This window comes from Chionomys nivalis, chromosome 8 (genome assembly GCF_950005125.1).
Source record: "Chionomys nivalis chromosome 8, mChiNiv1.1, whole genome shotgun sequence".
Lineage (NCBI taxonomy): Eukaryota > Metazoa > Chordata > Mammalia > Rodentia > Cricetidae > Chionomys > Chionomys nivalis.
The window spans coordinates 41,745,172-41,772,857 of NC_080093.1; the positions used below are offsets into that span (position 1 = coordinate 41,745,172).

General features: G+C 42.5%; 1 protein-coding gene across 2 annotated transcripts in view; it reads left to right on the top strand.

The window, feature by feature from the left end:
• Cep78 (centrosomal protein 78) overlaps positions 1–19,680 on the top strand; it is a 35,995-nt gene extending 16,315 nt beyond the window's left edge. Inside the window, exons 9-16 of one of the 2 annotated variants that reach the window (XM_057778893.1) lie at positions 2,333–2,468; positions 2,811–2,856; positions 4,147–4,275; positions 10,840–10,917; positions 16,009–16,175; positions 17,674–17,842; positions 18,273–18,326; positions 19,108–19,680. In XM_057778893.1, coding sequence (XP_057634876.1) covers positions 2,333–2,468; positions 2,811–2,856; positions 4,147–4,275; positions 10,840–10,917; positions 16,009–16,175; positions 17,674–17,842; positions 18,273–18,326; positions 19,108–19,659 — 1,331 coding nt within the window. In that variant the 3' untranslated portion in view covers positions 19,660–19,680. The remainder of the gene's footprint in view (positions 1–2,332; positions 2,469–2,810; positions 2,857–4,146; positions 4,276–10,839; positions 10,918–16,008; positions 16,176–17,673; positions 17,843–18,272; positions 18,327–19,107) is intronic. The other variant, XM_057778894.1, reaches the window with a different exon arrangement.
• Positions 19,681–27,686: the final 8,006 nt, after the last annotated feature.

The window sequence follows — 27,686 nt, forward strand, 5'->3', positions numbered from 1 at the left end:
CTGCAGCTCTTTTAAGAGGTCCTGCCACGAAACACTTAAACGGTGTTGATAAAAAGTTGAACGCATGCTTTTGGGTTTTCAGCCGTAGCAGGAAAAAAGTTGCGCTGGAGAGAGGGAGCTGTGGCTGCAGTTTCTTGGCTTTCTTGCTATTTACCTTAGATACCTGAAGACATGGATGTGAGCTGACCTGACTGTGTAGGGTTTGGTGAGGACAGAGCTTGTATGTTAGTTGTATCATAGTTACGTTGGGAGTGTATGTTCAAGGAGTCGGTAAGAACTTTTACTATAGTGTTTTTCAGCTAACAAGATACATACAGATTTTTTTTTAGTTTTAATTAAAATGTGGTAACATTTTTCTGAAAATCAAAGAAATAATATCAGTGTACTGCTGTAGACTGGAGTGTTTGTTCTGTAAAGGTAATTAACTTAAAGACAAAAATGGAAGCACTTGGGGGGTAGAGGCAGGAGAATCAGAAGATCAAGGGGATCTTCAGCTACATAGCAAGTTTGAGGTTAACCTGGGCTACATGAGACTCTGCCTTATAAAATAATAGTAATAAAATGAGCAGTAGCACAGGATGAACAGAGTTCCTGTAATTTAACAGTTACATTAATGCATGCAGAAAATGGCACAGGACTGTGTGGTGATTGTCAGTGAGTTACATGTATGACATATCTGTCTTAGGCACTGAGAGGGTGCGAGTGAAGGCAGTCGCCAGCCAGCCTCATGACCTGGGCTCCATTCTCAGGACTTGCATGGTGGAAGGAGATTACTATTACTATTACAAGTCGTCTTCTGATCGCCACCTAACTTTATACCTGTATAACGGTATATGCTTCCTTTAGATGACATCCCAGTACTGCTGAAGGAGTTCTTAGATAGTATAACAGGTCAGAGGGATAAGCACCATTGTTCTGTTTTATTTTACTTTTATTATTTTTTATTCTTTTAGAAACAGGATCATACTAAGACTGGTTTAGAACTCTTGTTCTCCAGGGATAAGATTAAATACAACTGTTTTAGTTAAACCTTTGCTATTTGTTCTCAGTGATATCAGAGACAAAAACCTAAATGTGAACTTTAGTATATGATTTGTTCTAACAATGTGTTAATATATGGGTTTTAGCTGCTGCAAGTATTTCATGTTTAACTCTTAGCGTTAACTTTAAGGTAAGCCCCTCATTTCATCCTTCTATCTGATTGTGTGTGTGTTCTCTAAACTCATGTGTGTCATGAGTTCTAATAGGCCTTAATAATAAAAGCCCAGAGTCATATATTGGGGAAAATGCTGAGAGATCAGAGACAAAGGAACAAAACCACAGCCACCTTACCTACTCAACCTCCCAGCGAAAGAGACTGGGAGACTGAGTTCCTGTTTCCTCCCACCTTATCAGTTCCTCTCTCCACCCAGCCATATCACTTCCTATCTGTTTATACAGACCTCCAGACCTCTGTGGTTAGCTAGTAGCTAGCTCTGCACTCTGATCTTCAGGCAAGCTTTATATGTACAAATAAGATTTCCCCTCTTTATCTAAAAATTAAAAAAAGAATGTTATAACTAATATAAGAAAAACTATATATACTAAGTACAATAATTATATATATGTTATATATAGGCAATAAATACATTAACAATGTCTAGTTCATTAACAATTGACAAATTCAGAGAAAATACTCCATATCTACTGGCTCATCACTTCCTCTCTCTACCCAGCCATATCACTTCCTATCTATCTGTACAGACATCCAGACCTCTATGGTTAGGTAGTGGCTAGCTCCACCCTCTGATCTTCAGTCAAGCTTTATTTATACAAACACAGTATCACCACACTGGGTACTATGAGGGCTAGTCCTCAGGGAGGAGGCTTCCAGACCAGTGGTCACTTGATTCTTCCACATCCCGTGTCTGAGTTACATGATGTCTTTGGAGGCAACCAAAGGCAATGGCAGCAGCCTTTTGAGAGTTTGCTGGACTACCCTGACCAACAACTCACAGTGAAGTTTCTCATGCTTGGTACTGGGGTGTTCATAATAAAATATTATGTATGTATTTTGAAGTAGAAAAAAAAGATATATCACTACACTTGTGAGGCCTGAAGGTCATCAAAATAAGGACAACACCCACTCGGTTTCTTCAGCTCTTCTAGGCAGGCGTCCCTGTAATGCACACACTTATGAGTTGGAAGTGTAGCCTGAACTACACAGGGCAAACATAGTCACTCCCAGTGTAATAGCCTTGGCCTCATCTGTGTTCCCTTCGGGGAGCGTGTAAGTGGCAAGCCGTAGATTCCAGTGCATCCTGATTTGCTTTTATCGCTTCCTTGGACATAGGGTTAGCTACAAAGAAACCTGTGAGTAGTGGGAGAAAGCACGGGCTCAGTAAAGATGGCTATGCTCCGGATCCTCTGCCGCCGGGTGTGTCTGGTTTCCTGCCGTGGCGCACTGCAGAACGTGCAAAAAGAAACAGGTAAGGTGTTCTCTGTCCTGTGCCTTAGCCCTGACAGCCGTCACGTGGGAGCTTCTCCTGCTGATTTCGTGAGTGGAAAGGATGACTCAAACATAGCCTCTGCCAAGGAGTGCCCTAAGGAAAGACCGCAAAGCAGACTATATCTGCCATTCCCTGGGAACCAACATGTCTAAGTAACCTGTCACTGAGGCATGCTGCTCAGTCTGCTCAGGTTTTTTCCATAGGTTATTTTGAGGTATTTAGTACTCTGGTTCTATATGGCTAGTGTACATAATACAAATAAGTGTAATCATGTAGTGTGTATACATCAAAATATAACTTAACTTGTTGGTATCCTTTTAGGGGTTTTCCGTTAATCAAAACTCGCGATCTGTCTAATCATCTGAAGGTATGTATTTGTCATGTTTCTAACGATAGGGGATTAGAGTAGGAGACGTGCAGGGTCAAGTGAATAGAGCATTGTAAAATGGTTTTCCTCCCTGAAAGAAATGTATTTAAAGCTCTCCGGATTCCTGTCCCAGCGCCACATGTTGGGAGGCCTTCTCTGTAGATACTATTTCTCCAGGCACCGAATGAGCTGGCGCTCACAATAGGTTTGAATACTGTTTCTTACTGTCATGGGATGGCCACTCAAAAATGTTCCCGTTTTCAAGAAATGTTGCTTTGGGGTGTGTGCATGCATTTTATACACACACTCCACATGTTAACATTAGGTCACAAACATTCCCTGTCCCGTTGCCTCAGTTCTGGATCAGGCTAATTCTGTCATAGTGATGCATCCTCCTGCAGTCGCTCATGGAGGTCACAGATTCTCAAAAAAGGAGAGGGGGACATCAAGCGTATCACCCTGTGTGTCAGCTCTACTCTGTACACACCGAGACGTTAAAATGTCTTCTCATTCTGTCACCGAAGGTTTGTCCCCGCACTGTCAGTCTGTACACTTCAGTAGGTTGTCAGCTAGAGGGAAGCCTCCCTGAAGCTCGACAGGAACGTCATACTGTTACTGCACTAGTTTGGGGTGCGGAGAAGTGCAGATGAGGTTTTCTGGTGGTTGTAGATATGTGTGTGATTTAATTTTTAAAACCATTCTAGTATTTACCAATTACAGGTAAGTTCATTGCCTTTATATTTTGTTCATTCTCTTCCTCCTAAAATTATACTTCCATACTCTTCATGTTTCACATCAGAGAGTAAATTTGTCGTCCACAGTGCAAGAATTGACCTGAAAAGAAGTGTTTATCCTGGCTCTTCATTTTTCTAGGAGGAATTTAGCAAAGTAATATGGGCAATGCCAAACAGTAATCAGCCATATGTGATACAGGATTCTGTAGTAACAGCAAGAATAAGTTAGTGGTCGGGAGGTGGTGGCCCACACCTTTAATCCCAGCACTTGGAAAGCAGAGACAAAGTCAGGTAGATTCCTGAGTTCAAGGCCAGCTTGGTCTGCAAAGCAAGTTCCAGGACAGCCAGAGCTACATAGAGAAACGCATCCTGAAAAACCAAAAAGAAAAAAAAAAGTTAGTGGCAGTTTTCTGTTGTTATTGTGTTAGGTTAAGGAGCAGTGAGATCCATTTATAGGTAATAGCTTGATATTTCAGACAGGTCGATATAATTAGGTGGCCTCTGGTGTTTGGTATTCAGCTAACAGCATTAATAAGTCATGTCCTATTTATTTAAGCAATCAGATTTCCCTGTGACTGTGACAGTAGAGAGTCCTTCCTCCTCTGAAACTGACGAGGCTGAGGATTCTTCAGACAGTGTCCATGAAACATCTCAGAAAGCCAGCACAAGACAAGAAACGTTACAGGTACGCAGCTCTTCCGTTCAAGGTACAGGAGACCATTGCAAAGTAACGATTGTCAAACAGGCTCAGGCAGCTCGTTGGACTCTAGTGTACTCAGTGGTGAAGAGGAATAAGGGAAGATGACAGTGCGTATACTCCAAAAAATAAAAATAGAAACATGGCATCAATTTTTCCTCTTCTTAGAATCAAAATGTTAGCTGTAAGGAGAACTCTAATGATCAAAAAATAATCTTAAGGAAATTGAGTACTGACATATAGTCAGCCGATTCAGTGCTATGTGTGTGTAAGTATATGTGCACGCATGCATACATATGTACGTGCGTCCGTACGTGCATGCATGCATGCATGTGGAGGAGAGCATACACAGCCTTAGCGTCGCTCCTCACTTGGCGTCCACATTGGGTGGTTTGGTTTTGAGACTAAGTCTTTCACTGGCCCGGAATTTGCCGATTAAGCTTGGCTGCCTGGTCTGTGAGCCCCAGAGGTCGCCCGCTTGCCTCCTGGGTGCTGGGCTTTAACGTGCACCACCACACCCCCCCTTTTTCTGTTCTGAGGTCCACACTTAGGTCCTTATGTGTGTGTGACCGGACTTGGACAGGGCTGTCTCCTCAGCCCAGCGCTGAGAAAGTTGATAGTGCCAGCTGAGCTTGCTTATCATGTGGGAAATATGACTTTGTTTTTAGTAGAAGTGAAATTAAAAAGGAGTTCTTTTGTTTTGAGATAGAGTCTTACGTAGCTCAAGCTGTTCTTGAAGTCACTGTACCTCAAACTGGCCTTGGATTCCTGGTCTTCTGTTAGCCTCCCTTGTAAGCAGTCCCTGGCTTTGGAAAAATTTTTGCTACCGATGCTGATATTCCCCTTTCACAGTAAAAACTATGTGGGTTTTTTGTTTATTTGTTTGTTTTCTTTTTTTTAAAGAATATTTATTTATTTATTATGTATACAATATTCTGTCTGTGTGTATGTATGCAGGCCAGAAGAGGGCACCAGACCTCATTATAGATGGTTGTGAGCCACCATGTGGTTGCTGGGAATTGAACTCAGGACCTTTGGAAGAGCGGGCAATGCTCTTAACCACTGAGCCATCTCTCCAGCCCTGTTTGTTTGTTTTCTGAGACAGGGTTTCTCTATGTAACAGTCCTAGCTGTCTTGGAACTCACTTTGTAGACCAGGCTGGCTTCAAACTCACTAAGCTCTGTCTACCTCCCAAGGATTGGGATTAAAGGCATGCACTACCTTCATCCAGCTAAAACTTGGCTTTTATTCCATTTTTCTGTTTGGGTAGGCCGTCGGTAAGTTAACTTACATAGCAAATTTTTGCACCTTACGCACACTGTTTATGTGCTGATTTGTACTTAGTTGTGGGAGACCTTGTCTTCAGGAAGGACTTGGCTTTTCCCGTATGTTATGTGATTCATGTGTAATTAGGGGAGGTTTGAATTCAGAGCCTCATGCTGTTCAGCTTACATACTACCACTGAGCCATGCCCCCAGCCCAACAGTGACTGCGTAAAACTAGTCCTGTCTCAGTATAGAAGTTCAAAACCTAGACATGGCTCTCCATCTGTTACTCACTTATTCATTGGCTTAAAACAGCAGAGGTTGAGTTTCACATTTCTGAGAGCCCAGACATCCAAATCAAGGTCCAGCATGTATGTTGTGGTGAGGGCCCAGATTTCTAGTTCATGGATGGTACCCTCTCAAAATGTCATTACATGATTGAATGGCACTTACCTAATTTTTTTTAATATGATGGCGGCAATCGGTATTTGATTTAGAGACATGAAAGCCAGCCTAGGGATACAGCTGAATCGTAAACCCCTTCCCTGGCGAGCACATAATGCCCTAGGTTCAGTCCAAAGCGTTACCCACCCCAATGATGAACGCCACAACTTCAAATTTACTTATATAGGGAATTCTTAAAGTAATCTCTTAGAAAATTATAGATTTGTGGACCATTTGGGAACACATTTCATCTTGTGAGTTCAGCACGTACAGTTTGTGCCTGAGTGGTTTATTGCTAAGATGCACAGAGAAGTAAAAGTTCTCGAGCATCGAGCCCTCCCCATTGTTTCCATGTGTTATGTTGGTTTCCTTCACCAGGGGTCTAAGAGAGGGTGATTTGTTCTGTGGAGTTGTTCTGTATTGCTTTCCTCTGTTTATTTGAAATGCTACAGATCACACTTATGCATGCTCTAGGCAAGCTTTCTACTGCTGTGGCCCAACCCAGGGGATAATGTGGTAAAAGTTTCTCTAGTCAGTGAGGACAACAGAGGTTAGGAACTGCAACTACACAGCTTCTTACTCCAGGTGTATTGAGGACTCTCGGCGTTTCTTCATTTTGAGAATACGTACGCCCACAATAAAGACAATAGAAGGGATTCTTACTTAACTAAAAGGAGACAGTGGGTAGAAAGAAATGTAACTGAGCCTGTACACATGGAAAGCTATCTCTTGGAATAAATGCCGGGGTAGCCTGCAGCCTGGAGGGAGCCTAACTCCATTGTGCAGTTAGAAATGCGACAAAGTAGGATTTGCTCCCTGTACTGGGCAGTGATGGTCTGAGGTGGTACTGGGCAGTGATGGTCTGAGGTGGTACTGGGCAGTGTGGTCTTAGGTGGTACTGGGCAGTGGTGGTTTTAGGTGGTTATCGTGGGAGTATTGTCTGATGGTCTTGTTCTGTGCACATTTTGGTATATCAGTATTTTGTGGCTAAAAGCCCGTCTTAGGTGTGGCTGCCCTGGAGTTCCGAATGGGTGAGTGGGAACAGACTATCTGATTATGAGCTGTCTATCTTAATTAAATTCACATGTTCATTCATTTTGCATTGATCAACTATATATTCCAAGCACTCTTCTGAGTTTGTGTCTGGGTTAATTCACTTAGCCATCTTGTATTTATCTCTAATCTATATATGAAGAAGTCAGGACCCAGAGTTATAGGGTTTTCCAGCTAATGGGCTAGGACTTTGCACCAGAGTGTTCAGTTTTTAGGAAAAAAATAATGAAAAACCAAACCTTAACTACTAACTAGTAGTAAAGAAATGGAGACTGAAGAAAAGAGCATGCTGCCACCTGTTTATTTGAAGAAATCTACGATCTAAACACATCTTATGTGACCAGGGCTTCTTTGTTCTTTATTGCCTGCTTGCTTTGTTCTAGGCACATGAGGCAATAGGATAAATGTTTAATGAAATAGTTTCTCTCCTTCACACATCTTGCAGCATATAGGGGAAAGGGAGCCAGTAGTCACAGTAGACGTGCCCTATCATAGTGATAGGCCCTGTTGCTGGTAGCCGTGCCAAGTCCTAGGACAGTATCAGAAAGCTTTGGGATACAGGTATTTCAGGGCCTTAGAAAAATCTGTTGATGCACACCTCTAAATCTCGGGAGGCTGAGGCAGCAGGTTGGGGAGTCATAGCTACATAATGAGCCTTATCTCAAGAGGAGTGCTGAGAGAAGGAGCACTTCATCCAAATGTGACATTGAGTCTGATTCGCCCACTAGGGGGAGAAGCTGTTTCATGTCATTGCACGTGGCTGTGCTGTGGAGAGCCGGTCAGAAATGGAGATGTGGAGACTGTTGTCCATGATTGGGTGGGACTTTGGGGTGCTGCCACTATTGTGCAGTCACCCATGTCCCTTTAACCCCTTGTTTGTGTCCTGTAAGCGAGCCTGGTGAAAGCATTGGCTTGCAAATCAAAGGCAAAGGGCAGTTTCCTTTTTTTTTTTTTTTAAATATGTATTATGTATACAATTTTCTGTCTGTGTGTATGCCTGAAGGCCGGAAGAGGGCATTACAGATGGTTGTGAGCCACCATGTGGTTGCTGGGAATTGAACTCAGGACCTTTGGAAGAGCAGGCAATGCTCTTAACCTCTGAGCCATCTCTCCAGCCCCAACAGTTTCCTTTCTTTAGCTGCGGTGTGTTAAAGCCGTTTTGTGAATCCTAAATACAGGAGTTTACGATGTCTTTCCCCCTTCACCATAAGAGCTAAGTTAGTTTAACATGAAGGAATGGGATTGTGCTAGTTGGATGTCTCAGAAGGTAAAGGTGCCTACTGCTAGGCCTCATGGCCTGGGTTCAGTGCCCAGGAGCCCCATGGTGGAGAAGTGGTTTCTGACCTCCACGTATGCACTGTGTGTGACACACACACACACACACACACACACACACACACACACAGCATGCCATAAAATATACTGAAAATTTTACTTTTAGAGAATGTTAATCTTGTCTTTGGAAAGAGGGCCGAGAAGTTAAGAGTGTGTATTGCTCTTACAGAGGGCTGAGTTCAGTTTCTGTCACCCTTGTCACTGGTTCCCAGTCCCCCGAACTCCAGTGCCAGGGGATCCAGTGTGCTCTTCTGCCTCCACAGTCCTGTACACACATGCAGGAATCCACCCCTGCACACATACAGAGTAAATGTTTTTTAAAGATGAGTCTTTAAAGAGATAAAGAGTTGGACATTATTATTGAAGGACTATTTTAAAACAATCTGTTGAAAGGAAAACAACTGTGTGCACACACTTTTGGATATTTTATATCTCTTTTTAAAACTATAACATTACTTTTTTTAAAAGATTTTTTATTTTATGTGTATGAATGCTTTGCATTCATGTATATATGTGTACCACATGTGTGTCTAGTGCCCAGCAAGACCAGAAAAGGGCATCAACCCCTTGGAACTGGAGTTACAGTTGTGAGCTGCCTTGTTGTGCTACTGAGCCATCTCAACGGCCTCAAACTAAACTTTTAAATTAAAATTCTGTGATTAAGTAAATGTTTAGAAGCCTCTAAAATGTAAACCCGGGGCCTGGAGAGAGACTTGGCGGTTAAAGCCCTTGCCATGAAAGCTGAAAGACTGGAGTTTGGGTCCCAGAAACAGCGTAAATGTCAGGTGTGTGTGATGGCCCACCTGTGACTCCAGCCTCAGATGTGGGTGTTTGCACTTCTACGGATTTTTTTTGTTGCACTTACAAGATTCGGGTATGTTAAGAGTGTTACAGAGGCCAGGGGATGGTGGCTCACATCTTTAATCCCAGCACACGGAAAGCGGAGGCAGGCCAACCTGGTCTACAAGAGCTAGTTCCAGGACAGGCTCCATAGCTACACAGAAACCCTGTTTAAAAAAAAAAAAAAAGTTATAGAGCCAGTTGGTGTTCGTGCATGCATTTAACCCTAGCACTTGGGGAGGCAGAGGCAGGTGGATCTCTGTGAGTTCGAGACCAGCCTGTTCGAGACTAGCAAGTTCCAGGACAACTAAAGCTACACAGAAACCCTGTCTTGAAAAACAAAAAACAAAACAAAACAAAACAGGGTGTTACAGAGTTTTCTATTATTCTGAGGAACCCAGAAACCCATAAGTAAGAAAATTTCCTCCCATGGCTTTAATTAAATATTGGGGATTGACTAACTCTTTTATATATATGCTTTTTATGGTAAAAGCTGCAGCTCAAGTTAGAGTGGGACTTACGTGAGTCTGCAATGTGCTGATTTGATCCATTCTAGTAATTAACTGCACTGGCTGGTATGTACAAGTAGTGACTATGTCATCCTACTGTCTGAGGTTACTTCCGGCTCTGCCACTAAGTCTTTTGTGGACTGTGTGTTTTGATTCCAGCCACACAGCGTGCTGGCACTTCCAGGTTCCAGGGCCATGCATGTGCGCATAAGCGCTCAGGCAAAATACTAAGCCGCCCAAGGAGCCTTTAAAGGCCCTGCATGGAAGGAGGGAGAACATGAGCAAAAAATCAGGACCACGAGGGATGCACCCACCCACTGTGACAGTGGAACTGATTTATTGGGAGCCCACCAAGGCCAGCTGGTCTGGGACTGAATAAGCATGGGTTGATTCCGGACTCTCTGAGCATGGCGGTCAATGAAGACTGATGAGAAGCCAAGGACAATGGCACTAGGTTTCGATCCTAATACATGAACTGGCTTTGTGGGAGCTTAGCCTGTTTGGACGCTCACCTTTCTGGACGTAGATAGAAGGACCTTGGTCTTCCCGCAGGGCAGGGAATTTGGACTGCTCTTCAGTATCGAGAGGGAGGGGGAATGGAGTGGGGGGAGGAGAAGAGGAGTGGGGATAGGGGGAGGGAAGTGGGGGGAGGGCAATATTTGGGAGGAGGGGAGGGAAATGGGAAATGGGGAGCAGGTGGAAATTTTAATTAAAAAAGAATAAAAATAAATAAATAAGTAAAAAAAAAAAAATAAAGGCCCTGCATGACCTATGTGTGGCATGGTTGCATCACCTACGTATGATGCAGCTACATAAGTCCTGGTGCGCATGTGTGAGCTCCATCCTGTGCATATAACGTAGCTACTCAACCCTCTGTGCGCATGCGCTAAGCAACCTTTAAAAGCTGGATGCACCATCTTCAGCCCTCTCTGCACACCGGCTACCCAGTCCTGTTCACGTGTCTTCTCTAATAAACTCCTAAGTGGGTTTGTTGTGTGTTGCGTACTTTATGGTTCGTTCTCACTCATGCCAGATAATTTCACTGTGTAGCTGGTGAGGCCTCAGAGTACCTTACTTACCATATTTACTCCATCTCTTCGTGCTAGGAGAAACTGGAGGAATGCCTAAAGCAGCTGAAGGAGGAGAGAGTCATCCGGCTTAAGGCTGACAAGCGAGTCAGTGAGGTATGTCTTTTTCTCATATTTTGAGTTATTTGCTTTTTTTTTTTTTTTTTTAAGTTCTAAACTTCATATGGAAAAACAAAAAACCCAAGATAGCTAAAACTGCCCAGTACAATAAAGGAACTTCTGGAAGTATCACCATCCCTGACTTCAAGCTGTTCTATAGAGCTATAGTAATAAAAAAACCAGTTCAGTATTGGCATAAAAACAGTCAAGTGGATCAATGGAATTGAATCAAAGACCCTGACAAAAACCCACACACCTATGAACACCTGATTTTTGCCAAAAAAAATCTTCATAACTGGATGGTGACATGTAGAGGAATGCACATAGATCCATATCTATTGCCCTGCACAAAACTCAAGACCAAGTGGATTAAATTCTCAACATAAATCCAGTTACATTGAACCTGATAGAAAAGAAAGTGGGAAGTAACCTTGAACACATTGCTGCAGGAGACAACTTTCTTAATCTAACACCAGTAGCACAGACACTGAGATCGACATTAAATGGGAACTCCTGAAACAGAAAAGCTTCTGTAAGGTAAAAGACACTGTCAGTAGATAGAATGGCAGCCTACAGAATGGGAAAAGATTTTCACCAACCAGAGGACTGATATCTAAAATATAAAAAGAACTCAAGAATGTAGACCTTCAAATACCAAATAACCCCATTAAAAAATGATGTATAGACTTAAAATAGAGAATTCTCAACAGAAGAATCTTGAATGGCTGAGAAGTGTTCAACATCCTTAGCTATCAGGGAAAGGCAAATCAAAATGACTCTGAGATACCATCTTACACTTGTCAGAATGGCCAAGATAAAAAAATGCTAATCACAACCTATGTTGAAGAGGATGTGGAGTAAGGTAAACACTCCTCCGCTACTAATGGAAGTGCAAACTTGTACAGCCATTTTGAAAATCAGTATGGCGGTTTCTCCAAATATTGGGAATCAATCTACCTCAAGACCCAACTGTTGTAGAGTATTGTTTTAAGGCATGTTACTATTTTATGGTCTGAAACATCTGTTTGATGATGCAAAGATATGTTTGATTATATAAATTTCAGCTGCAGTCCAGAGACTGAGTCGCCAACTAGTGTTGTAATATGAGCGGCAGGGCTGCATCTCTGGCACCCGGCCGCCCGCATGGCTAGCTTATGCCCCGAAATAATTACACGGAAACTGTATTCTTTTAATCACTGCCTGGCCCATTAGTTCCAGCCTCTTATTGGCTAGCTCTTACATATTGATCTAACCCATTTTTAATATTCTATGTAGCACCATGAGCTGGCTTACCAGGGAAGATCTTAACCTGCGTCTGTCTGGAGTGGGAGAATCATGGCGACTCCTGACTCGGCTTCTTTCTCCCAGCATTCTCTTCTGTTTACTCCACCCACCTAAGGGTTGGCCTATCAAATGGGCCTAGGCAGTTTCTTTATTAATTAACCAATGAAAGCAACCTCCATCAAACTAGCTGACAGGAAATTGTAGGTGGGAGTCATGTGGAGAAGGGTTTATAAGAAGGGGCGAGGAAAAGCACAAGGACTTCTCGGGAGACGCAGGGAGGTGAGCTGGGTGAGCTACTACTCGGTTATTCAGCCTCTCTGGGAGTAGGGTTCGACCTCAGCCTTTGACTCTTGAGTTCTTTAGCAGTACAGAGATTTAGATACTCTTTTTAGTAGCTTTGAAAGAGTCGGTGCCTGAGGGAACAGAATTTCCTCAGGCTGCGGCTCATGCAGCCTAGGTGCTGCTTGTAGCGGCAGAGTTGCAGTTGCTCACTAGGATATCCGTAGAGTAAAAGGCAGCAACCATTAAAAAAGAGGACAACACCCAGCGATACCACTTTTGGGCATATACCCGAAGGATGTTCAACCATGCTACAAGGACACTTGCTCAGCTGTGTTCATAGCAGCATTGTTTGTAATAGTCAGAACCTGGAAACAACCTAGATGCCCCTCAGTTGAAGAATGGATAAAGAAAATGTGGTCTTTCTACACAATGGAGTATTACTAAGCAGAAAAAAATGATATCATGAAATTTGCAGGCAAATGGATAGAACTAGAAAAAATTAGTGACAAACACAGTATATAACTCACTCATATGTGGATATTAGATATAAAGCCAAGGTACCCAGCCTACAATCTTCAGCCCCAGAGAAGCTCATGGATCACCCTGGGAATGGAAGTAGATGAGGTGTCCTGGGTAAACTGGGGTCTGGGGGAATTGATTGGGGGGATGGGAACATGAGGGAAAGGGATAGTCGAGTTGAGGATGGGAAGAAGGGAGAGAGTAATAAAAGAGATACTTTGATAGAGGGGGCCATTATGGGGTTAGGGAGAAACCTGGCTCCAGGAAACTCCCTGGAATCCACAAGGATGACCCCAGCTAAGACTCCTAGCAGTAGCAGAGAGGGTGCCTGAACTGGCCTTCCCTGTAATCAGACTGGTAATTACCCTAATTGTCATCATGGAGCCTTTATCCAGTACCTGGGCCGAGCTCTATGTGAAGAGAGGATGGAGGGATTGATTATGTGAGCAAGGCAGGGGAGGGGATAGGGGTCAAGATCATGACTGGGAAACCCGCAGAGACAACTGACCTGAGCTTGTGGGAGCTCATGGACTCTGAATGGACAGCTAGGGAGCTGGCATGGGACCCACCTAGACCCTCTGCATCTAGGTGACAGATATGTAGCTTGGTCTTTAGTTGGACCCCTAGCAGTGGGACCAGGACCTGTCCCTGATACATGAGCTGACTCTTTGGAACCTGTTCCCTATGGTAGGATGCCTTGTTCAGCCTTGATGCAGGGGGGAGGAACTTGGTCCTGCCTCAGCTTCATATGCCATGTTTTGTTGATTCCCATGGGAGGCCTGACCCCATCAGAAAGGAGATGGAGGAGGAGTGGAGGTGGGGAGGGAGTGGGAGGAGAGGAGGGAAGGGAAACTGTGGTTGGTATTTAAAATAAATTTAAAAAATGATGAATTAAAAAATCGTGGCATGGAAAAATAATGATAATAAACTTTAAAATACTTCAAAATGGTCAGGTATAGTGTATTGTGAACTGAGTTGCACCATCTTAACCTTGCATTTATTTAGTGTCATGTGAATATATTCCAAAAAGTATATTCTAAAAAATGTAAGAAGAAGCTTACCCCTCCTTAGACTGCCACATATGCAACGTATTTATAAGACTTAACTGTGTGTCTAAGAACAGAGCTGGTGAGGCTGTTAAGAACGGAAATAATCTAAAAATCTTAAGAGGATGGGCTTGTGATTCATGGCTTTAGAGCTTGTACTTGGAAGGCGAAGGCTAGAGGATTGTGTCTGGCCAGGCTCAGTTGTTTGGTTGTTTGTTTTTATAGACAAATAAAAATTAGAAGTCTGAGATAGTGAAAAGGCTCCTAAGAGTGCCATGGGAAATAAAAGTCTATACCATGAGCACTGAACTACCCCATTAGAGGAATTTACATTAAACTAACGACTTTTACAAGTAGATTTCTTTTTCTTTCCTTTTTTTTTTTTTTAACTACAAAGTGAGTGTAGGGCTGGAGAGATGGCTCAGAGGTTAAGAACACTGACTGTTCTTCCAGAGGTCCTGAGTTCAATTCCCAGCAACCACATGGTGGCTCACAGCCATCTATAATGAGATCTGGTGCCCTCTTCTGGCATACAAGCATACACGGAAGGAATGTTGTATACATAATATATAAATAAAATCTTTAAAAAAAAAAAAAAAGTGAGTGTAATAAGACTCTTCAAAATGTATCTTTTATAGGACATGTGTTTATTTTTAAGTATTGAGCACTGTGTGATAGTAGGCAAGGGTACACCAAGAACATTTTGCCTTTCTGAGAAATGCCAGGGTCGGGTCCGATTTGAGGTTGCATGAGTAGATGAAGAAAGCAAGAAGCCATAGAGAATTGCTCAAGAAAGTGCAGAGTGGTAGCTGTACATTAGAGGCTTCGTGTTTTTTAACATTTCTCTATTTACTATGCATACAGTGTTCTGTCTGCATGTATGTCCATAGGTCGGAAGAGTACATCAGAACTCATTACAGATGGTTGTGAGCCACCATACGGTTGCTGGGAATTGAACTCAGGACCTCTGGAAGAACAGTCAGTGCTGTTAACCCCTGAGCCATCTCTCCAGCCCGCATTAAAGACTTTAACATAAGCACAGTAGGCTGGCAAGATGGCTCAGTGGGTAAAGGCACTTGCCTCCAAGCCCAACAGCCTGAGTGTGATCTCTGGTCCTTACACAATGGAAGGAGAGAAGTAACTCTCAAGAGTTTTCCTCTTGACTTCCACATGTATACTGCGGCACATGTGCATGCCTATGCATGAACACATGTACATACATGTAGGAACATTGTTTAGCTTGTGTCTTGGTTAGGGTTTATTGCTGTGAAGAGACACTGTGACCATGGCAACTCTTATAAAGGAAAACATTTAATTGGAGCTGGCTTACAGTTTCAGAGGTTTAGTCCATTGTCATGGTGGGAAGCGTGACAGCGTGCAGGTAGATGTGGTACTGGAGAAGGAGCTGGGAGAGCTACATCTTGATCTACAGGCAACAGGAAGCAACTGTGACATTGGGCGTAGCTTGAGCATAGGAGACCTTAAAGCTCACCCTCACAGTGACACACTTATCTAACAAAGCCACACTTCCTAGTAGTGCCACTCCCTATGGGGGCCATTTTCTTTCAAACCACCACAGCTTGTTAAAATCAATCCTTAATTAATTGTAGGAGGATCATAATTTTGCTTGATCAGACTGTTGTATTTTCTAATGAAAGGTGGCCCTTAGGTGACTGTTTCTCTGATACAGAATGATCCAGTCTGAATTTAAGCAGTTGGGCATTTGACTGTTGGAAAGTTACCAGTAAGACAGTAAGTTTATTTTCAACTACTTGTTACATAGGAAATGTCAGCAGGTGTCTCCAGTTGAAGATTACTGTGTCATGATTATTGTCTTCATTGAGGGTTAGATTAATTATCAGTTAATTACATTGCTAAATGTTTTTGTTTAGGTGCTGAAAAGTTTTCTGTAGATGACTGAGAGAAATAACACTGCATTCTCAACCTTGTTTTGTAGCTAGAACATGAAAATGCCCAGCTAAGAAATATAAATTTCTCCTTGTCTGAAGCCCTTCACGCACAGTCGTTGACAAACATGATCCTGGATGATGAAGGCGTCTTGGGCAGCATTGAGAATTCTTTTCAGAAGTTTCACGCTTTCCTGGACCTCCTTAAAGATGCTGGGTATATCTGTAGGGTGGGCATTCTTTCTTCAGTGGTTTTAATGGTAGCTTGCTAAGGAACTCGGCATTTCTTAGCTTCCATGACGCATGTTACTATGTGTTTATCAACAATGTGTTTGATTTGTTTTTTAATAGAGAATTTGTTTTAAAAGAAATACAAAGTGATAAACTTTCTCATTAGAAATCCATCATAAAGAGTATTGAAAAGTAATTGGTCTCGATGAAGACTAAATTAATGTCATTGGGCATATGAATTCTATAATTTTGTCTGCTATAAATATACCCCTTGACATGGTTAAAAAAAAAAAGACTAAGTTAAGGATAATTTTTTTTTTTTTAATTTTTCGAGACAGGGTTTCTCTGTAGCTTTGGTGCCCATCCCGGAACTAGCTCTTGTAGACCAGGCTAACCTCGAACTCCCAGAGATCCTCCTGCCTCTGCCTCCCAAGTGCTGGGATTAAAGGCGTGTACCACCACTGCCCGGCTAAGGATAATTTTATTAAAAGTATTTAGAATATATAGACTTCCTGCCTTTTATTCATTTTGCTTGTTAAGTAAGTTTGAGTCAAGTTTTTTTTTTTTCCTTTAAGATTTATTTATTATGTGTACAGTGTTTTATCTGCACATATGCCTGAAGGCCAGTAGAGGGCACCAGGTCTTATTATAGATGGCTGTGAGCCACCATGTGGTTGCTGGGAATTGAACTCAGGACCTCTGGAAGAGCAGCCAGTGCTCTTAACCTCTGAGCCATCTCTCCAGCCTTAGTCAAGTTGTTCTTGTCTCTAGGCTTTGGGATGGTAGTTAATCTCCAGGGGTGCTGTAGACACAGGGGCAGGTCAGTGGTTCTCACCTGAGAATAGGAGGGTCAAAGGAAGATGCCAGTCAGGCACCGGTGTGGTGGAGGAACGAGGATCAAGAGTTCAGAGTAACCCTTAACTACATAAACATTTGAGTCCAGCTTGTGCTTTATGAGTCTCAAAATCAAATCAAAAAGAAAGCTGAAGATAGTTGATGGAGCAGTGTTTGAGGGGAGTAGGCCAGGGCTAGGAAAGAGGGCACATACATGGAGATGGTAGAGGCTGAAGCTACTGAAACTGTTTAGATGAAGGAATGGTGGTCGCTATGAAAATCAAGTGAAATGAGTGTGTTGTTGAGGTGAATAGGAGTGCCGAGAGCATTGGACGATCTGATCCAGTGGTGTATAGGAGTGCCGAGAGCATTGGATGATCTGATCCAGTGGTGAATAGGAGTGCCGAGAGCATTGGATGATCTGATCCAGTGGTGAATAGGAGTGCCGAGAGCATTGGATGATCTGATCCAGTGGTCTCAGCATGAGCAAAAGGCGGCAGTTGGCGTGGGGCTGTTGTCTGAAGTAGGTTCTTGGCTTCTGAGGTTTTAAGTCTTGGTGTTCGTTTATACATGTATTTCATGCTTGTAGGTGTGGGTGAATTTCGTTGTTCCTAAGTGATTGCCTTTTCCTCCTTTCTTCCTCTCTGCAGACTTGGGCAGCTTGCCACTATGGCTGGTATAGATCAGTCCGATTTCCACCTAATAGGTCGTCCGCAGATGAATTCTACTGTTAGTGCAGCTGTGGAAGACCAGAGAGCCCTGGAGGAAGAAAAGCTAGACCCGAAACAGACTCCTGGGGGACAGGTGCAGAATATCCAAGTAAGTGGACCCAACAGACCTTGGCTCAAGTCATTAGCAAGAGTTCCCCAGGGCAGAGAAAGGAATGTTGTTCTGTCTCTAGCGGAGTTAAGTTTGTGTCCATTTCCTGAAATTACACCACTGTCAATTAAAAAATGGGGCCAAGCATGGTGGCGCATACTTTTCATCCCAGCTCTTGGGAGTTAGGGACAGGCAGGTGTCTGTGAGTTTGAGGCCAGCCTGGTCTACATAGTGAATTTCAGATCAGCCAAGGCTACATGATGAAACCTTATCTCAAAATTAAAAAAAAAAAAAAAAAAAAGGACAAAACTGGAAGGTTTTTGATAATTTGTACTTAGAATAAATTATCTTTAGTAAAGAAAGAAATCAAAGTGTAAAATAATAGCGATTAAAGTTTTTTAAATGTCTGTTATATTCATGTCTCGTCTAGGTCTCTATCTGTATGCAGTCAGCTTACAATGAGGGCACACTGGTGAAGGCACAGGTACTGGTGCAGAGAGCTCTAAACACAGTGGTCTAGACAGACCTAGCAAGCAGTCTCTCACAGATGCTCGCTTACTGGATGGGGTGGGCTGGCCATCACAGGGCCCTCTGATGTGTTTCACCACGAACCCCATTAACCAGTCTAAGACTCATTTGCAGAGCTGCCGGCTTGAGAACTCGATCATGGCACACATTGGATACTTCTCACATATACATAGAGGCTAGAAACTTGGTTTCTTACAAATGATTTTATTTTGTTTTTTAAGTGTGGAAAATGGAAGCTAATGATATAAAGCACAAAATTCTAAAAATACTGCACAGCTAACTCTGGAGGGGTGTGTGTGTGTGTGTGTGTGTGTGTGTGTGTGTGAATGAATTTTGAGTTGCCAGTCACATGGCTTTGTATAATTAGGAAAATGAATGACCATAAAATCTTCTGAGTGGTGGGCTGACTGCTGAATAAGATCACACTTACAGGACCAGAGAGGTAGCCTGGCTTACGAGAGCTGCTGCTCATCCCTAGGACTTGAGTAGACTCATCAGCACTCATGTTGGGTGGCTCCCCAGCACCTGTAACTATAGCACCTTGGGAGCCTCTGCAGTCATGTACACATCACACACATACATATAACAACATGGGAGCCTCTGCAGTCATGTACACATCACACATACACACCCCTCACTGACAATCATAAAAAGTAAATCTGGAAAGCTCAGGAACAGCGAAGTTTCCAGCTCTTTAGCGGCTCGCTTTGTTCATTCAAACTTTGTTTCCCCTGCAGTTTCAGAAGATTAGAAGTGATGCTAGGATTCCTTTGCCTCTTGACGCTTTCCACGTTCCTGTTTCTGCACGAGAGGCAGCGGTGGCCTCCAGAGACAGCCTAGGAGTCCCAGCCCCTGAGCAGCAGGAGGGCCCTGCAGCAGGCCTTGCTGCCAGAACAGGCTCTCCTTTAGCAGATGGCACCTCTGGAAGCGAGAGTCAAAGGGAAGAAGTTGTGTCGTCTAGACATAGCAGATCTTCTTCAGAGAAAGGCAGTGTGGCGAGCAAGCGCTCCACTGAGAAACACTCTGGGAAGGACCTGCTTTCCAACCCTGACTCCCCTGTGAACTCAAAAAGCAAAGGAATCGGGGACAAAAGGTCTTTGCTTAATGAGCCAACTAAAAGTGAATCTTTGAAAAAACACGTTTCTGTCAAGAAGGAAAGCAGAATAGTGACTGTCTCATCCAAGACAATCAAAAGTAAATCCAATCCTCTAGAACATTCTGAGAGTGATACTGTTGGGTCTGATTTTGAATTTCAGGAAAGCATCCATTCATCGGCACACCTGACGTAGGTCTAACCTTTTAAATTATGATTTTACCTTCAAATTTTAATAAATTTTCTTACGTTTTTACTATAATGTGTGATACCTTAAAATACAGAGTCGGAAACACTATAAGGCAATTTATCTATGCTGTTATTTAAAATCTATATTTTTTCTTTTCCCTCACATAATTCATTTGGCACATAGTTATGGAAGGCCTAGTTTATAAGACACTTTCTGGGTGTGGTGGCTCCCAGCAATAAGATTTTACCTTCATGGAAATGCTACTGGAGGACAAAACCCTAAATCCTGCTGCTAGAAAGGAACGAGGCTGGTTTAGCTGAATGGTTGCAGCATTTGGTTAAGTGTAGAAGCAGGAGTCACATGGCCAGAACCCGCTTCCATATCCTAACTCCTAAGCAGAGCTTCAGGCATCTTTCTAGGTCCTTCACTATGGCTAAGTTCGCAACAGCTTTAGTAAGGTTTGCCAGGCCTTTTTATAAATGAGTTGGAGGAAGCAGCCCGTGAGCGGCCCAGGGTTGTAACAGCTTGGAAGGAGCTGGTCCAGTTGAAGTTTGGACTGGGTCCAGTGCCCTGAATCATTGAATTATCCTGTCTCCCATCTAGGAGCAGGATAGCACAAGGGAGATGCCAGAGAAGCCACTGGGCACCCACTTTGCCCCAGGACCAGATTCTGGCATTTTGTCCATCTTCTTGTAGTCCCTGCTGTGTCCTGGCCAGGGGATGAGAGACTGCCACAAAGCCCAACTGCAGCCACTTGTCATTTTTTTCTTCTCTTTCCCTTTCATTCTGCTTCTGCCTTTGGTCTTACCTGGATCTGCAATCATTGTACTAGGTTTTACTGTCCCTGAAGCTAAAAACGCCGAAGTCCCCTGCTTTCCTTTGAGATTGTGTCTGCTCTTTGAAGTGGAGCCTAATGTGCAGCTTAGATTTTTGTTTTGTTTTTTCCTTTTTCCATTTCTCTGGCTTTCCCTTTAATTTCATATGTGTCTAAATTACAGAGTGTCTGTTGCTGAAATTCAGACATTAAGCACATGATTTATTCTTGTGCTGTGGTTTTACTCTAATAGTTGCCAAGCTTGTGTGTGGAGCATGCAGGTGATTTAAAGGGAAGGAGACACAGAAAAAAGGTGGGAACATTAAACTTTTATTTGGACAGGAAGTAAACTCCTTCCTTAAATGAGAACCCCTCTCTACTACCTCTGCTTGGCAGTTCCTGTCTTCCAAACATCTGTTGTCTACTTACTGAGAGCAAGGAGCTCAGGTTAGACAGCTAAATGCTATTAGTGAGGTTTCCATCCAGACTTGCTGGTTCAACCCACTGTTAGCCACAGACCTTGGAGTGGAAAGGACAAGTAGAGAGGGAAACCTTTTAGCCTTGAGATAGGAAAGAATGTTATTTTCTTACCTCCTGGCTACCACTGGCTAGACTCTGGCCTGGATGTTTTCAGGTCCTTGGCCTCTTATTCAAGAATAAAACAAAATAAATAAAGGCCTACATGGTCTGCAAAATAGTAAAGCCATGGAACAGTCCAAATACATTACAAGAAGACATGGGGGTGAAGATGCTAAAGGGCTCCGTCTACTGCTTGGGGCTTTGTTTGGTAGGGTTTAAAAGGGAGGAGTTTGGTTATTAGAAGCATAGTTTGAATAGTTCTCTTATTTTGATTGACATTCTTTGTTCACCCATATGTCCCTTCCCATAATGCATCTGCTTTTAATCATATACGCATGCTCCAATTATTTACAGGCATAAGGTAGCAAATAAGGGATTCTCCCTAAAAGTTCATTTGGAGACATAGCTTTGCATATACCCAGTACTGGCTGAACTGACCCTCATATCCTGGACCAGGATGTATTGGGGATAAATTTGGATTGTAACTGTCCAAGACTGGGCTGCTGAGATGACTCAATGATCGTAAAGGCACGTGCTCCCAACTCTGGTGATCTGATTCCATCTCTAGAACCCACATGGTGGGAGGTAGGAATCCCTGCAAGCGAGGGTGCCCCTCAGCAGTTTAGATTACTTGCTGCTCTTGGAGAGGGATCTGGTTTAGTTCTTAGCATGCATATAATAGGTTATAATCTTCTGTAACTCCAGTACCAGGGGCTCTGACACCCTCTTCCAGTCTCTGGGTACACTTCATGTATGTGGTGCACATATATACAGACAGGCAAAACACTCAAAAATAAATCTTAAGTAAACCAATTCTTGAAAGTGTGCCGGCTTTGTTGGCATTAAGAAGAGAAACTCCATTGTTTGGGTGGGTGTGCTGCTCATTGCAGAAACAACACTGTTGCTGACAGGTTTCTGGGCACCTTACTCAGGGATGGGTACGAACGGATTGTGCATTCAGGTCAGGCTGTCAGGATACCAAATGCATTATTAATCCAGTGCTGTGTGCACAAGCCGAACCGAGCAGAGTCCCAGCCTAGCAGGCTTGAGCTGCTTCCCTTAAAAATGTCCATCAATGCAAAGGAGGGCTTTGTGTTTTTTTTTTTTTGGGGGGGGGGGTGCTGTTTGTTTTCAAAGCGAGCTGAACTTTGTTACTTTTTAATCATTACATATATTTAATATATGGGCGTGTGTGCCGTGGCACATGTATAGAGGTCAGAGGACAACTTGTACGAGTTCTCTCCTGCAGCATGGGAGTTCCAGGGCATTAGGCTTGGCAGCAAGGTCTTAACTTACTGAGCTATCCTGCCCCCTTACTTTAAAAAATAATTTTGTTGCATTTTTTAATATATATTGTGCACGCACGGGCACATGTCTGTGAAGAGATTTAACACAGATTTTAAGCACAAGGGCTATGAGAAAGGCATCCAGGAAGAAAGGAAGACATCTGAGAACATGGGTGTGGGTTCCTCAAAGGAGAGGCCCTGGTTTTGCTGGGGAGGGAGGGTACCAGTGAATTGTTCTATGTCCTGATTGGTTGCTGGGAGCACGGATCCACTTACATGTGTTAAAATGGAGATAATGCTATACCACAGAAACAAGTTTTACTGTATAACAATTTAAAACTTACAGTCAGACCCTCTGACCTTTTATTTACGTGTTGGGATGGCCATGAATTCTTGTAGTCCAGTGCTGGGAGCTGAGGTGGGAGGGGGAAAACAGCTTACATAATCCAAGAAGGCAAGACGATGATATCATCTAACCTATCCATCATAACACTGAGCCTATTCTTTTGGAAAACCCATAGGACCTTGTAAAAAGTGATTGAAGGCAAAGAAAAGGTACTTTTAGGTTGCAAAGACCCTAAAAAGCAAATTTCGTTGGAAAAAAAAACCACAATAAAAATCTAATCCTTTTTAAACTAATAAAAAATAGATTTAAATGAATTCAAAAGTCCAGGCAAGTTCTTTCCTTGCCAAATAGTGAAAGCAGACAACAAAAGGCCTGTTCACCTGGAAACTTTTTTGTTTGTTTGTTTTTTGAGACAGGGTTTCTCCGTGTTGCTTTAGAGCCTGTCCTGGAACTAGTTCTTATAGACCAGGCCGGCCTTGAAATCACCTGGAAACTTTTACGTGGGAAATCATGTCTGCAATTATGAATAATGAGACTTTGATCTCTATTTGTTTCCCTTTAATTTCCTTCTTTTGCCTTATTGCTCCAGCCAGTGCTTCCGGCATTATACTGAAGAAGAGGGGATGGTGCACAGCCATGTCTCGTTCCTGATTCTAGTAGGACTGCTTTGGGCTCTTCTTCATTTAGAAGGATGCTGGCTGTGGGTCTGTCACATGCAGCCTTTATTGCATCAGGGTCTCTTCCCTCCAGGCCTGTTCTCTAGGACTTTCATCATGAGATGGTCATATGATCTCCAAGTCCATTTATATGACTTGTACACTTGCTGACTCCCATGTGCTGAACCATCCTGCATTTCCAGGACAAAGCCATCCTGACCATGGTGGATGGTCTTGATACGTGTCTGTATTTGGTTTGCTAGCATTTTATTGCATCCGTAGGTTTTTCTTATTTGGTATTAGAGTAATATTGGCTTCATAGAATGAGTTTGGGGCGCTCTTTTTGTTCTGGTTTGTTTTTTAATAATTTAAAGTTTGGCTGTAGATCTTCTTCCAAAGTCTAGGATTTTGCCGTGAATCCATCTGGGCCTGGGATTTTTTTTTTTTTTTTTTTTTTTTTTAGTCAGAATGGTTTTATTGCTGCTTAAATCTCCTCATATGTTATGGGTCTATTGAGGGTGTTGATCTCTTCTTGGTTTAACTTTGGAGGTTTGGGTGACTCTAGAAATTCATCTACTTCTTCTTAAGTTTCCCAACTTAATAGATACAGTCTTTACAATATCCCTTTTCTTTCTTTCTCTTTTCTTTTTTTTTTTTTCCTTTTTCTTTTTTTGTTTGTTTTTCAAGACAGGGTTTCTCTGTGTATTAGCCCTAGCTGCCTTGCTGTTCTGGAACTAGCTTTTGTAGAGCAGGCTGGCCTTGAACTAACAAAGATCTGCCTCCCTTTGTCTCCTGACTCCTGGAATTAAAGGCGTGTGCCACCACCACCCAACCTGACTTTCTTTAGTAACAGCTGTAATGTGTGTTTTTTTGCTCATTTCTGATTCTGTCTCCTTTCTTTCTTTTGGTTACTCTGTCAATTTGTTTATCTTCTCAAAGAACCAGCTCTTAGATTCACTGATTTTCTTTATTGTTTTCTTTGTTTCTAATTTGTTAATTCTGCTCTGACTTTTTTTTAAAGACTTATTTATTTTGTATAGTTTTCTGCTTGCACGTATGTCTGCTTGCCAGAAGAGGGCACCAAATCTCATTATAGATAGCTGTGAGTCATTTTGTGGTTGTTGGGAATTAAACTCAGGACCTCTGGAAGAGCAACCAGTGCTCTTAACCTCTGAACCATCTCTCCAGTTCTCTGCTTTGACTTTTGTTATTTCTTGCCATTTACTGGGTTTGGGTTTGGTTTGTTCTTCTTCCAAATATTTGAGTTATATCATTAAATCACTTATTTGTGCTTTGTTTTTTTTTAATTGTAGGCAAGTAAGGATATAAATTTCCCTCTTAGAAGTGCTTTCAGTATGTTCTAGAGGATTACTTTAATTTCTAGATTTATTTTTATTTTATCTGTATGAGAGTTTTGCCTGCATATGTCTGTACACAGCATGCATGCAGTGCTCGCAGAGGCCAGAAGAGGGTACCAAATCCTCTAGAACTGGAGATACGGATGTTTGTAAACCTCCATGTGGGTGATGGGAACTGATCCTGGGTCCTCTGGAGGAGTACTTTTAACTCCTTAGCCATCTCTCTAGCCCCTGTAGCAGAGGTTTTGCTGTGTTACTGTGTTGATTTTTCTTTAGTTCCAGGGATATTTTAGCTTCTTTCTCGGTTTCTTCTTGGATCTAGTCATCATGCAGTAATGAGTTTATGCACTTACTAGAGATTTGTTTTATCACATAATGCTCAGGTAGTAGTTATGGAATTGTTTCACTTTTTCCGAATTTGTTATGGCTTGGTTTGTGTCCCAACACGTGGCCTATTTTAGAGAGGCTTTCGTGGGTTGTTGAATAGAATGTGTACTCTTTGGTGTTTGGGTAGAATGTTCTGTAGATATCTGTTATATCTATTTGATGTCTGGTGTCAATTAATTTTGATGTTTCTGTTTGCTTTTTGTGTGGATGACTTGCCTATTGGAGAGAGTGGGGCATTTAAATCACTGGCTATTATTGGGTGGGTGTTAATCTGTGCTTTAATTCCAGAAGTATGCTTTTTATGAAATTGTTTGCATCAGAGTTTTGTGCATAAATGTTCAGGATAATAATTTTTCTTGATTAATTGTTCCCTTTATTAGAATAAAATGCCCCTCTCTCTTACTTTTAGTTTAAAGACTGTATTTGTTGGATGGTAGGCTAGCAACAAGCTGTTCTGCTGGCAGGCTGTTCAACCACGAGGAAAGCCAGTAGGGAAGCTGTGCAAGCCGGTGCACCACCATGGAATGGTTCTGAATGTAGAAACAGACCAATTAGAATGTGTGGAGATAACAGGTCCTGGTTTGTAGTAGCTATAAGAAATATCTAGGGGAAACATTATGAAATCAGGAAGGTTTATTAAAATGTTTAAGTGACATATATTAAAGAATTAGTGATAGTTCTGGAGATAATATGGTCATTTTCAGTCACTGTTGGAAGTATTAGTTGATATATATATATGTATATATATATATATATATATATATAAAAATTTTTTTTTTTTTTTTCCGAAATAGGGTTTCTCTGTAGCTTTGGAGCCTGTCCTGGAACTCTCCCTTGAATTTGCAGAGATTTTCCTGTCTCTGCCTTCCAAGTCCTGGGATTAAAAGCGTGCACCACTGCCGCCCGGGTGATAATTTTTTTATGTGGACAATTTGGTAGATATGTAGCATTTAAGATGTGTCTTCCTTGTTCTAACTGTAGCCATGCAGCATAAAGAGATAGTCATGCAAATGTCCAAGGAGCCAGGTGCGAGAGTGTATGCAGAAGCATTCCTAAAACTTAGGAAACGTAAAGGAAACGTAATCGCACACGGATGCAGGAACTGTTGAACCAGTGAATACCAGCCTCTGCCGTGTAATATTCTGCAGCAAGTAAAGCATGGCATAAACATGTCCCTAAACACACCAAACTGACGGCACCATAGTCAACCGTATCCTTTGCCTTGTGCTCCTGTGGTTCAAGCATGTTCACGTCTGTCTGCTGTATACTTTTGTCTGTGAGCCCAGAAAATAGCAACAAAATATACAGGAGTTTCTTTGGCCAAAGGTAGCTGTGTTAAGGGGTGGGAATGACAGGTGACTTTACATTTGACTCACTTAAGGGTTACTTGATTTTTTTTTTTAAATAAGCGTGTTTTTATGTAACAGGTAAATTTGTAATTTCCCCCCAGAGACAATTAGCAAAATGCAAACGAATAACCTGTTATTCTTTTTTTCCCTGTGTCCACCCTTTCTTTGAGTTCCTTATCTACATGAACGTAAAAGTTTAAAACCTTTAAGAACAACCAGGTTGTGATCTTAGCACTCAAGGGTCAGAGAGGCAGGGGGATCACTGAGTTCAAGGCCAGCCTGGTCTACTGAGAGAGTTCCAGAACAGCCAGGGCTACAGAGAAAGAAACCTCATCATCATCATCATCAACAACAACAACAACAACAAAACCCTTTAAGAACTTGGGGTCCACAGTGTTAATGTATTTTCTAACTGTCACCCACAGTCAAAAAATAATGTTTTCTTTTTTTCTTTTTTCTTTTCTTTTCTTTCTTTTTTTGGTTTTTCGAGACAGGGTTTCTCTGTAGCTTTGGAGCCTGTCCTGGAACTCCCTTTGTAGACCAGGCTGGCCTCGAACTCACAGAGATCCTCCTGCCTCTGCCTCCCGAGTGCTGGGATTAAAGGCGTGCGTTTTCTGCGGTGAAACTGGGAGCGCTTGCCTGCACTGAAACCCTGCCGTTGCTCCCGTCCCACCTGCCTGTGCGCACAGGAATGGAAAATTCCATCAAGCAAGGCTGTACATCCCATGACTCACAGATAGGGGCTGTTTAGTTTGTGTCCACGGCTTACTGTTTCACAGTCTGCCACAGGTCACATCCTGCTGTTTGAAGAGTTTACTCTCTGGACCCTGACAAAGCTGTTTCTCGCGCACAACTCGGTTCCATTCTGTGAGCAAAGGTGTTACCACACGGCTGTCTCACCTCCGGAGCCTCGTTCTCTTGAGCTCTGTGTTTTTCAACAGGCCATTTTCATTAACGTCTGGAAAAATTGTCTTGTGGACTAAAACCTTTCAAAGTGACCCACGTTTCTGAGCGCTTTCAAATTCTGTTTGGACAAAATGAAGAAGCAGAAGAAGACTGTGGTGGAGGACACTGACCGGGCATGCCTCATCCCCACAGGCACTGACTGCCTGGGAGGGAAAGCCTCTGATGAAGGCTCATTTCTCAATACAGAACGCAAATTTCAAACTGGTGTAAACTTACAAAAAAGAAACAGGTACTTTTAGAAATAGATAAGGCCCCCTCCCCCTGGATGGCATAATCATTAACTTTGTTCAGG